Source organism: Antennarius striatus, chromosome 9 (genome assembly GCF_040054535.1).
Source record: "Antennarius striatus isolate MH-2024 chromosome 9, ASM4005453v1, whole genome shotgun sequence".
NCBI lineage: Eukaryota > Metazoa > Chordata > Actinopteri > Lophiiformes > Antennariidae > Antennarius > Antennarius striatus.
Window position 1 is genome coordinate 9,395,451 of NC_090784.1, and position 12,731 is coordinate 9,408,181.

Below are 12,731 nucleotides of genomic sequence, written 5' to 3' on the forward strand. Positions count from 1 at the left end.
CTCCGTCGTCGTGTGGTGTCTCTGAGACTCCTGGCCAACCCATCTCCTGATTGGTGTGCCGTCTTCATAATAGGCTCAAGCCCTGCCTCGTCACCTGGAATGGACTGCTTAAAAGTTCTGCATAGCCATTCAGTCAGGGTGACTGTCTGACTGTGGCAGCACGCCTTTGAGAGCTCATCAACTGTGACCTTGTGACTCGGATTTTGTGATTTTTGATTAGTGTACACCCTCATGGAAGAGCTGGTTGTGTTTTTGTTCCATTTTGTAAATTTGTGTTAGTGAAGTTTGCAGTTTTGAATCTCCTAAAGAGTCCTAAGTTGAGTGCATTTTTGTTATCGTTAAACAGCGCCCATTGGCCCTCCTATGTTAAATAAAAGAACAACCTTTGTTAAACACTTGTACTTTGCATGAGAATTTGAAAATGAATGTTTTCTGTTCCCCCTTTTTATCATAGTTATGTTATTTCCCCAGTCCTCTTGCTGGGTCATAACAGTAGTGTCCTACTTTAGATAAATGTATGGAGAACAAGACGCAGCAATTTGTTCATAGTGATTTACAGAATATTTACTCTAAACAGTCTTGCTTCAGTTCTTTAAACAAGTGTGACTTTGAAATATGCTCCGTTTGTGTCATTCATTTAAGCCATCAGCTCTCGCTTTCAACATCCATAATCTGTCAAACTGAATGTGGTACTTCCCATTGGTGGTCCTAGCAGTAAGCATGAACTATCATGTTTTTGCAATCAATATTAATACAGTTTTGACATATGCTTCCAGTTAATTAAGTAACATAATGCCGACCTGCCAACCTTGGGAAAATATAAAGCAGTTTAATAATTTCACTGTAATGCTAATACTGATCTGCTTTCATACTACTTTAATTAACACCAAGATATTAACCAACTCACCACCAGATCAATATATTTAATACATGGCCCTCCTGGAAATAAAACAATACAATCGTATTCTTTGGAATAAGTTGTTAATGAAAACACATCGACTTTTGGGAATTGACAAACATTTGTAAGCGCATCATCTTTATTTACAGATGAAACATCATGTGAAACAATCTGTAAACAAGCAGAAAAATATAATTACTTTATGTTTTTACATTTAGAATCAGCCAGTGTGGAGAGATTGTGAGATTTAGCTGAATTTATATTGTTATTGACTTGATAAGGACACAGTTCCAGGCTTGTGTCCGATATAACAGCGGTCCTCAACCTTTTTTGCGCTACGGAGCGGTTTCATTTGCTCGATAATCGTTAATGATGCCAGGACAGCTATAGTCTAATAATAAATCATCCGCAGTGGTTTTATGTAAAATACAAACATCAACAGACAGTAAACAACCTTTTTTTATATAAACTGATAATCTCTCTGTAAACGAAATAATTTTAAGAAATAATTATACTAAAAACTCATTCAAGTGATTACACTGATGAGGTTTATTTTGAAGTATAGTGACTTACAATCAGTGCATTCAACGTGGGAGAAATACTGATCATTTCCAATAGCAGGGTAAACAAGTCAATCAAATAATAATAATCACAATAATGAAAATTAGTGGTTGGGAACCACTGATCTAGGGGTAACGGGAGACAATGACACCTGAAGTGTGTTCCAGACGTCCGGTCTACTCTGCAGTTTGGTTTTCTTTATGGTCACTGCAGAAAATCTCGCTACACAAAGATGGGAAGTTGGAAACAGAAGCAGGGTTTTCAATGCTTTTTGGTCAATCTCAGGATAATCTGCCTTGATTTTAATCCAGAACACTGGTGCGGTTGTGGGCGCTTAATTTAGGGGTAACGGCTGATAATCTGTCACGTGACCGAGACCTGTCAAGCAGGACAGAGGCATGTATGCGTCATTATGCACAGACGTCACTTTTCAAAATAAAACATCTTTCGACTGGTAATCAAGAAGAAAAAAAAGTCAAGCGTTCTGTGACACCTGGTACCTAATGTCCCGCAATCCGGTACCGGGTGGTTGGGGACCACTGAAATAGATGGATGTAACGTAGAATCGGGTAATTTTTCAAAAGGAAACATCTTTCAGACTCCAAATTAAAAAATTAAATAAATTTTTTTCTTTCTGTGCGGTGCGGTACTAAATGACCCGCAGACCGGTAGTGGTCCGCTGCTCGGGGGTTGGGGACCACTGCTATACAATGATACCTCTACTTACGAATGTCTCTAATTACGAAATTTTCTATTTACGAAATTTCTCAGCAGGAAAAATTACCTCTACTTACGAAAGAAATTTCGACTTACGTAAGGTAAAAATACAGTATCGGCTGATACTCGAATCTCCCACAGGTTCCTGAACACAACATTCTCATAGCTGCTCTGCCATTGGCTATTACCTATTACGTATCTTCCTGGCATCCCATCGGCTAAGAGGGATGCCACTCCACCTCTGTGTGAACCTAGATCGGTGGTTATGTAGTGTCTTTGGCATTCGGCACTGACCCGTGAGGTAGTCTGATAGTTTTGCGCAAATATAATAACTTTTCGAGTACGTATTCGCTATGGACCCCAGGTAAGTGACGGAGAAAAGAGAAAAAGAAAAGACAAAGAAAAGAGTTTTTTTATCCATACAAACAAAGGAAGACATCATAGAAAAGCATGAAAAATGGGTGTGTTTGGTTGATCTTGCCAAAGAGTATGGCCGTAATGCATCTACAATCAATACGTTGTTAAAACAAAAGGAAGTTTAAGGAGTGGGTGGTTGGAGAAGTTCAATAGGAGGACTGGAATTCACTCTGTTGTTCGGCATCGTGAGGCAGGAGCGCATGAACCAAAGAGGGCAAAAAACAATGAGGACAGCAGTTAAAAGTTAAATGACCATCATTTTCATTCTTTATTCTTTGTTTTTTACGTTGTGCACAACTCGCATTTATTGTGTAGTAATCTAATTGTTACATGTATTTGTTACATGTTTTGATGCATTTTTATGCTTTATAAAACATTTATGTCGGAATATTTGGGGGCTTCGAACAGATTAGGGCATTTGCATGGAAAACGCGTCTCTACTTACGTAATTTTCTACTTATGGAATTTCTTCCGGAACCAATTAATTTCGTAAGTAGAGGTACCACTGTATAAAACTATCATGTTTAAGTCAAACCAGGCATATAATCTAATACCTAACTGAAACAAAATATGCTGTGGGAGTGAGTGACCTGACTTACATTATTAAAGGTCCAAAATCATGCTTTTTTAAATTCATGTCATTTAGCTGCCAGATGTTCAACTACACTATATTTCAAATGTCTTGCCTCAAAGTGATCCATCGTCCTCAATATCTTTCATTGAATATTGAAAAATTTTCTGTGGCTCTGTGAAGGTTGGTTTTAATGGGGCGTAGCTCTTGATCGCCATTGTCTGCAGCTTTTTTAACTTTCAATACCTTCACCACTACATATTTTGCTCTAATTCTCGTGTTTTGCACTGTTGTTTTTCATGATATAACGGTGATTGTTCGGCGCTTGGCGTGAAGCTGCTTCCTCAGTCTTTGCTGAACAGAGACTCTTGGCTCATTGTGTATACGTACATGATCAGACCAGCCGGTGAGATAATTACACTGTTTTCTGAAAATCGTTATGGACAACGAGAGTTCGTGGATAACAAGGGAGCTAAGCTAACGCAAACTATTGAAACATGGGATTTTACTGGTAAGAAGTTTTTCTCTTGTATTCTCGTGCGCGCGCGTGTGTGTGTTTGTGTGTGTGTGTCAATACATGCAGCACTCCAATCACTTAGAGGAGCTAAAGCTGCTTTCATTCACCAAAAAACGGACAATTGTTCTAAATTAGTAATTAATTTGTAACTGGTCATGTGTTCGCTGTGATGCTGGGGAGAGCCTCGGGTGGACACACACACACACACACACCGACTGTTTGCTAGTTAGCCAAATGCTAACTGAGTCCAACAGCTTGTCAGTGTGTATCTCTGATCGGGGTCATTACCACACACCACTACAGTAGCTTGATCACGAACCACACATGTGCTCGCACACACATGCGCACACATGACTGAAGTTGACCTCTTACTAGTTAGCCAAATGCATACTGAGTCCAACAGCTTGTCAGTGTGTATCTCTGATCCAGGTCATTACCACACACCGCTACAGTAGCTTGATCACGAACCACACACGTGCGCACACATGACTGAAGTTGACCTCTAACTAGTTAGCCAAATTCTAACTGAGTCCAACAGCTTGTCAATATGTAGCTCTGAGCTAGGACATTTCCACACAATGATACCGCAGCCTGAACGAACTTCCCGAAGATTGCCACGCCCTTGGGCATGTCAACTAATCCATCCATCCATCCATCTTCTTCCACTTATCCGGGGTTGGGTCGCAGGGGCAGCAGCTTAAGCAGGGAAGCCCAGACTTCCCTCTCCCTAGCCACTCCGTCCAGCTCCTCCGGGAGAATCCCAAGGCGTTCCCAGGCCAGCCAGGAGACATAGTCTCTCCAGCGTGTCCTGGGTCGTCCCTGGGGCCTCCTCCCGGTAGGACGTGCCCAGAAAACCTCACCAGGGAGGCGTCCAGGAGGCATCCTAACCAGATGCCCAAGCCACCTCATCTGGTTCCTCTCGATGCGGAGGAGCAGTGGCTCGACTCTGAGTCCCTCCCAGATGACCGAACTTTTCACCCTATCTCTAAGGGAGAGCCCAGACGCCCTGCGAAGGAGACTCATTTCGGCCGCTTGTATCCGGGATCTCATTCTTTCGGTCACGACCCACAGCTCGTGACTATAGGTGATGTGAGGGCAGGAACGTAGATCGACCAATAAATTGAGAGCTTTGCCTTTCGGCTCAGTTCCTTCTTCACCACGACGGATAGATACAGAGTCCGAATCACTGCAGATGCTTCCATCGTACCCTCACTCGTGAACGAGACCCCAAGATACTTGAACTCCTCCACTTGGGGCAGGGTCTCATCCCCAACCCGGAGAGGGCACTCCACCCTTTTCCGACTGAGGACCATGGTCTCAGATTTGGAGGTGCTGATTCTCATCCCAACCGCTTCACTTCCCGAACCGCTCCCGTGAGAGTTGGAGATCACGGCTTGATGAAGCCAACAGTACCACGTCATCTGCAAAAAGTACGGACGCAATATTGAGGCCACCAAACCGGACACCATCTGTCTGAATAGACCTTGCCAGGGAGGCTGAGGAGTATGATCCCCCTGTAGTTCCCCCTGTAGTTACACACCCTCCGGTCCCCCTTCTTAAAAAGGGGGACCACCACCCCAATCTGCCAATCCAGAGGTACTCTCCCGACGTCCACGCGATGTTGCAGAGGCGTGTCAACCAGGACAGCCCCACAACATCCAGAGCCTTTAGGAATTCCGGGCGGATCTGATGCACCCCCGGGGCCCTGCCACCGAGGAGCTTTTTAACCACCTCAGTGACCTCAACCCCAAAGGTTATGAGAGCCTGTCTCAGAGAACCCAGATGCTGCTACCTCATGGGAAGGCGTGTCGCCAGAATTGAGGAGGTCTTCGAAGTATTCTCCCCACCGGGTCACAACGTCCAGAGTTGAGGTCAGCAGCGCCCCATCCCCACTATACACAGTGTTGATGCTGCACTGCTTCCCCCTCCTGAAATGTCTGATGGTGGAGCCAGAATTTCCTCGAAGCTGTCTGGAAGTCGTCCTCCAAGGCCTCACCGAACTCCTCCCACACCCGGGTTTTTGCCTCAGCAACCACCAAAGCTGCATTCCACTTGGCCAGCCGGTACACATCAGCTGCCTCAGGAGTCCCACAGGCCAAAAAGGCCAGATAGGACTCCTTCTTCAGCTTGACTTCATCCCTTACCGCCGATGTCCACCATCGGGTCCTGGGGTTGGGACCACGACAGGCACCGACCACCTTGCGGCCACAGCTGCGGTTGGCCACCTCAACAATGGAGGCGCGGAACAAGGTCCACTCAGACTCAATGTCCCTCACCTCCCCCGGGACGTGGGTGAAGTTCTGCCGGAGGTGGGAGTTGAAACTCCTTCTGACAGGGGAATCCGCCAGGCGTTCCCATCAGACCCTCACAAGAGGTTTGGGTCTGCCAGGTCGGACCGGCATCTTCCCCCACCATCGGAGCCAACACACCACCAGGTGGTGATTGGTTGATAGCTCCGCCCCTCTCTTCACCCGAGTGTCCAAGACATGCGGCCACAAGTCCGATGACACGACCACAAAGTCGATCATCGAACTGCAGTCTAGGGTGTCCTGGTGCCAAGTGCACATATGGACACCCTTTTGTCTGAACATGGTGTTCATCATGGACGATCCGTGATGAGCAAGTCCAATAACAGAACACCACTTGGGTTCTGATCAGGGGGGCCGTTCCTCCCAATCACGCCCTTACGGGTCTCGCTGTCATTGCTCACGTGAGCATTGAAGTCCCCCAGCAGAATGATGGAGTCCCCAGTGGGAGCGCTCTCCAGCACCCTCTCGAAGGACTCCAAAAAGGGTGGGTACTCTGGACTGCTGTTTGGCGCATGAGCACAAACAACAGTCAGGACCCGTCCCCCCACCCCAAGGCGGAGGGAGGCTACCCTCTCGTCCACCGGGGTGAACCCCAATGTACAGGCGCCAAGCCGGGGGGCCATAAGTATACCCACACCTGCTCGGTGTCTCTCACCATGGGCAACTCCAGAGTGGAAGAGAGTCCAACCCCTCTTGAGAGGACTGCTACCAGAGCCCAAGCTGTGTGTGGAGGTGAGCCCGACTATATCTATTCGGAACTTCTCAACCTCACACACCAGCTCGGGCTCCTTCCTTGCCAGAGAGGTGACATTCCACGTCCCAAGAGCCAGCTTCTGTAGCTGGGGATCGGATCGCCAAGGTCCCCGCCTTCGGCCACCGCCCAGCTCACAATGCACCTGACCCCTATGGCCCCTCCCACAGGTTGTGAGCCCATGGGAAGGGGGACCCACGTTGTCCTTTCAGGCTGTGCCCGACCGGGCCTCATGGGTGCAGGCCTGGCCACCAGGCGCTCGCCTTCAAGCCCCACCTCCAGGCCTGGCTCCAGAGGGGAGCCCCGGTGACCCGCGTCTGGGTATGGGAAAACATGTCAACCAATCAATATCGTCAATCACAGAGCGCAGTCTGTGACGTAAATTACATTACAAAAGGGAAAATACGTCACAAAGGATGTTCTAGCAATCCGATCGTTTTGATTCGATCCGGGCCATGAATCCCTAAAACGCCAAATATCTATTGATGCAGGAAGCGTTTGTTTACCAGATTCTAGGAGTTTGTCGGGTTAGGTAGGACCACTATGTATATGTAGAAACCTGAAAAAGTGTGATTTTCATAATAGGCCCCTTTAATGTCTATGATAATTATCTGAGGCAAAGATATACCTTTATTGATCATCCATGGGACAAATTTAATCGTTCAATCTACTTTAGGTATTTGTCACTGATCCCTACTTGAACACAGGCCCGAGGTTGGTCACACACATTGGTAAGCCCTGTGAGTTCAATTGTGCACATGCAGGATGTAAGAGTTTAGTCTGCCAAAAGCAGCTTTTTGCAAAGTTCACAAAAATCAAACCTAGCAGCAAACTTTAAAATAAAAAAGCTGCCAGGTCTGCGTGATGTCTTCTTTTAGAGAATTTTGAGTTTCACAAGATATCAAAGAGGGGACTGATAAATTCAAAAATCACCTGAAGCTCAATCACAAGAAAACCACTGAGTTTCTGATGAACTGCAAGGATGTTGCTGTAAGAAGTCCAAAAAATACATTATAGACTTCTCACTATTAGACATCTGTGTAAAATGACAACATCAGTATCAAATTAATTCATGGGTCAGAGTAATAGAAGTTCTAATCACTTCATTCTTGGAACCAAAGTTGAAGTTCCCTCATGGTGTTTGCAAGATTTTCTGACAATGGTTCTAACACACATAAGGATGCAGAACAATCTGAAACCATAATGCCTTCTATCACAGCTGTCAGTGACAGTGTTTTATTGACATTTTCTTTCTTGAGAGGAGCTGTGTAAGCTTATGCATTAACTAGGAGTCAGCTTTAGCAGGAGAGAAATCAAGCAAATAAGAGCAATCATCAATTGATCATGTTGATAGATTTCCTCACATTCTCTACTAATCAAGAACATTTTTAAGGCTTTTTTTGAAGTATTTTAAAGCAATTTTTCAGTATAATGATCAATATTTGGATTTGACTTTAATTAGGGTCACACTCACGGCAAACGTCTTGTAAATTTTGTAATACTCAACAAAATAGCTATGAAAATATAATTTTCAAGACACACACACACGACTGAACCTGAGCTAACTTGTTCGCCAAATGCTAGATGACTTCAACAGTTTGTGAGGAACTTCCAGTTTGTGAGGAACTTGTGAGGTAGGACATTATTGTACAAGGCTACCTTAGCCTGAAAAAAAAAAAACCTTGGGGATGGCCACGCCCTTGGGTATGTCAACCAATCAATATCGTCAATCACTCTGTCCAATCACAGAGCGCCCTTTGTGACTTCACAAATACCACTCTAGCAGACTCCGATCGTTATGATCGGTCTGTGCCATGAATTCCTGAAACTCCAAATATTTATTGATACAGGAACCGTTTGTTTACCAGATTCTAGGAGTTGGTCGGGTTAGGGAGGACCACTATTTATATGTAGAGACCTGAAAAAGTGTGATTTTCATAATAGGGCCCCTTTAAAACATTAAAATTACCAAAAAGAATAAATCCCACATATAACAACTTTTGTTATATCGTAAAGGTTTTAGACTGATTGTTAAAACAAAAAATGACACCACAAAATACATTTCTTACCTGATCCCAAGGACAGATGATCCCCCCAAAAAACATAAAAAGGTATCCCATGGCAACCAGGCATGCCCAGATGACAAGGGAGAAAAAACGCAGAAGCTTCTTGAAGACTGACTCAATGCAGACGAGCACAAACACCGCCAAGAAGATAGCCAGTGCCGTGGGAACAGTAATTACAAAGGCCACATGGTCGTCAACATTCTGGAGAACAGATGAAAAAATTACAGTGACAAGATAGACAAGGTGTTAAAATACAAAGAAAGTGATATGCAATGCAACAGAAAAATTAATTGGAAAAAAAGTTAGTAGTTCTAAGATGTCCTGTCAGAAGGCAGATCAAGGTTAAAATGATTTCAATGTGACTGAATTTACAAGTGATCTGGGTGTGTGAGCAACTCTAAAACGCCCTCAGTGTTAACCGGCAGCAAAGCTGAAGCCCCATATATAATGAATCTGCTGCTGCCTGTCTGAAACACACTTAAAGTTCTAATGAAATTTTCAAGAGTTTCTTCAAGGTGCATGAAGGAAACTGCACAGTGAAATGAATCTTTGGTGCTCCCTGCCATTTAACATCATTGCTTTTGCGGTTATGTGTATGTGCGTATGGGGAAGAGGCAGAATATGGAAATTTAAGCAAGGATATCTTCCCATCACTGTTTATTCAATGTTTTGTTATTATTATTTTATTTAAATTCAAGCTATGTAATTTTCTTACTATGTATCAATCAAGATGGCACTTTTTTTTTTTCTCACTGCAGTTTTTTAAAGCTGTGACAGCACATAACCAAAATTAATGGGTATTTTAAAGTTCTCTTCCGAACTAGAGTTGTATGTATTAATCACACATGCTGGTATAAAGTAGAATAAGGTGTTAGCTTTATTTACTGCCATCAAAAGTCACTGAAACATTCCTCATTTGTCATTGATTTAAGAAGTGACCTGACCATCAGTTCTTTTCCCTGCCAGTCAATCCCATGAGGCTTCTTGTTGAATTCAGCCTCCTTCTCTCCATCTCCTGCTTTCTCTTTCTTTAGCCCCCTGCCCCCACCTTCCCCCTGTCTCTTTCTCGTGCACACACTCAATGTACTGGGACAGGAAAGGATATGAGTGGCTGCAGAGAGCTACAGAGAATTTGTCTCGCCCAGAGCAGAGCTCCAAAACAGAGCAGGATTTAGGTCAACCAGCAGGATGGAGGGATGATAGGATGCAAATAAAAGGGAAAGACAGAAATGTGAGATGTTGAGAGATGACACAGACACACAAATATGTAGAAAAGGGGAATAATGTAGGAGAAAAAAAGTAATGCCTATCCTGCACAGATATTGAGCAAAAAGAGAGGAGGATGTAGGAGAAATACTGGACAGACAGGAAAATGTATTTATAAAGATATTTGTCTGCTATGAGCCAACAAAAACCAGAATGTACAGAATTATATGTTTTAGTATGACTGTAAGAAAATACCATAACCAGGGATTTAAAAGTCCTTTTTTTCCATTTTGTAACTCTACGGTACATTAATTCTTAATGCTTTAGCTGCTGGGTAATGTTCACACTTTGCCAAAGCTTAAACAAAAACTCTTCCCGCACAAACATGTAATTCCAGTAACTCCAATGAAATCATCAATTAGGTCATCCATCCATGCCTGAGGAAAGGATTCAAAAGGATGATGAATTATGAATAACTGATGTGTCCCACATGTACAAGGTGAGGAAAAAACAATTAGAATCACAGGCTTTTGTAGGATGCTATGAAAAAACATTCAACTGTTTGACAAGTTAAATTAGATACTTCAGATATTTTGGATAATTGATTTTATTTTCTGAGTAATTAGTGTTTTGGCATGTTTGCATAGAAATGCAAGTGTCAGATGTCCAACCACTGGTGTCATGACCTCATCATCTGCTGGTGGCTACAGTCCAGGAAAACTCCACTCTGCAAACTTAATTCTGTTGTCAATCATCTTATGTGTAGCTGCAGCACAATGCATTGTCACCTGTTGTGTTGGGCATTTCATGACGTGCATGAAAATGTGCATTTGTGTATATTTGTCAGTACTCTCTTTGTCTCAATGTCTTTCAGTGAAATTTAGACTAACCCATTTTTAATAAGCGGTGCAGCAGTAAACAGGAGAGTGCTCTCTCTTATTGCAAAAATGTGATAACATGACAAGGTTATCACATCCCACTTCAAAGCGGTGATGTTTTATTATTGTCAGTGTTCGTCTTTTCGTCCGTTCATCCATTAGTCCACAAAATATCTTCGCAACCGTTGCAGATAGAAAGATGAAACAAAAAGCAGATTACTTGAGCGGCAAATGGGATGAAAATGAGATGATGACCTTGACCTTGAAAAAACTAGGTCAAGGTCAAATTTCAACTTTTGGACACTCAGGAACCGAATAAGATAGAAAGATGAAGTGGAAGGCCAGTGTGAGTAAAACCATAGATCAAAGCTAGTGCTTTGATCTACCTATGCACTAGCTTTGATCTATGGTCAAGTGATCTACCTTTGATCTAGCTTTGATCTATTTGACCCTGGAAATTCAAAGCTATACTCTTGTCAGGTGCTACTTTCAGAGAACCCTGACCTACCCTCCTTGGGATGTTGCAGTCTCTGACTGCCTTAGTTCTTGTTTCACTTTTGTTAACCTTTAAAACGTTATTTTTTTAGATGAACATAATTAACCAAATTAGTTCAAAGTTAAATGGAAGCGTGCACTGAAAAAAAAATGTTTGTCTTATATGAATTCAGAATGTCTTTTAGTGCCTGACATTTGCTGCTTTAAGGCTTTCTGAGTGAGGATAACACTGTCAAAATAGTGGCAGGGGGAACAGATCTCCTTACTGTAGTTCAGCCAACCATGAGGTCAGACAATAACTAAGTCTTTCATCCTCTCCTTCACTTTCATCTCACTTTTCTCTTCACATTAGTGCTGCAATGAGTGAGGACTGCATGCCGTTACAGCATGCATGTGTGTGTACTGTAGGTGTTAAACAGGTAGGTGCACGTCGTCTGAGTCAATGAGAGAGAGAGAGACAGCAACAGAGAGAGAGAAAGAGAGAGCAAACTCTTGTTTACTGTGTATTTCTGCATGTTGTGAATGAGAAGCTTACCAGTCCTGAAGCAAAGAACACAGTCAGCAGAGCCAGGCAGGCTCCCATCACTATGAGCAGCAGGAACACAATCAGGGGATGCTGCTGGCTCATACAGTAGTAGGACTCATACAACCAGTCTGGGGACTTTTTCCTTCTCTCTGGACCTCTTCCTCCTTTGCTCCCTTCAATAGAATCCCCTGCCTGGTTCAGGAGATACCGTTTCCTCCTAATTGCCTCTTGCCACATGGATCTGGGAGCCGAAAAGGAGGAAGAGGAGGGAGAGAATCTAGAAAGGGCAGAGGAGGTTGTCACTACTGAGAAATTAGTATTTTCCACCACAGAAGAAGAGCAGTTGCTCTGTTTCACTCTCCTGTTGTTGCTGTTCTTGTTCCTGTGAGGGACCCTGGTCTGGGAGGTCCTGATATCCAGTGTATTGTCTGATTCCTCCTTCACCTCCTCCCTGAAGTCCTTTAGGTGAAGATGACTGGAAGCTGAGGCTGAGTCTGAGTCAGAGGCAACATGCTTCGGCTGGAGGGGTGGCAAGAATGCACCGAGGGTAGAGCGCAGCATCCTCCTCTTTCTCCTCCTGCCAACATGTTGGAGCGGTAAATGAAGGGGAGTGCAGAGACAGAGCTCTTCAGAGTGAGAGAGAAAAGTGGGAGGGAAATGAAGGGAAAAGGGAGGGAGAACGGGCCAGGGGGAGGGGAGGGAGAAATAGAAGGTGTAGCAGCAGCAAGAAGTCAGTGAGTCAAGTCAAGAGAGGAGAAATTACTATACTGACACGTAGGCATTAAATGGTATGAGAAGAATGTAATTATTTAGGTATTG

General features: G+C 43.8%; 1 protein-coding gene across 1 annotated transcript in view; it reads right to left on the reverse strand.

Moving 5' to 3' along the window:
• adcy2a (adenylate cyclase 2a) overlaps nucleotides 1-12,514 on the reverse strand; it is a 60,570-nt gene extending 48,056 nt beyond the window's left edge. Inside the window, exons 1-2 of the mRNA XM_068323519.1 lie at nucleotides 11,922-12,514; nucleotides 8,811-9,008 (exon numbers count right to left, since the gene is read on the reverse strand). Coding sequence (XP_068179620.1) covers nucleotides 8,811-9,008; nucleotides 11,922-12,473 — 750 coding nt within the window. The 5' untranslated portion in view covers nucleotides 12,474-12,514. The remainder of the gene's footprint in view (nucleotides 1-8,810; nucleotides 9,009-11,921) is intronic.
• Nucleotides 12,515-12,731: the final 217 nt, after the last annotated feature.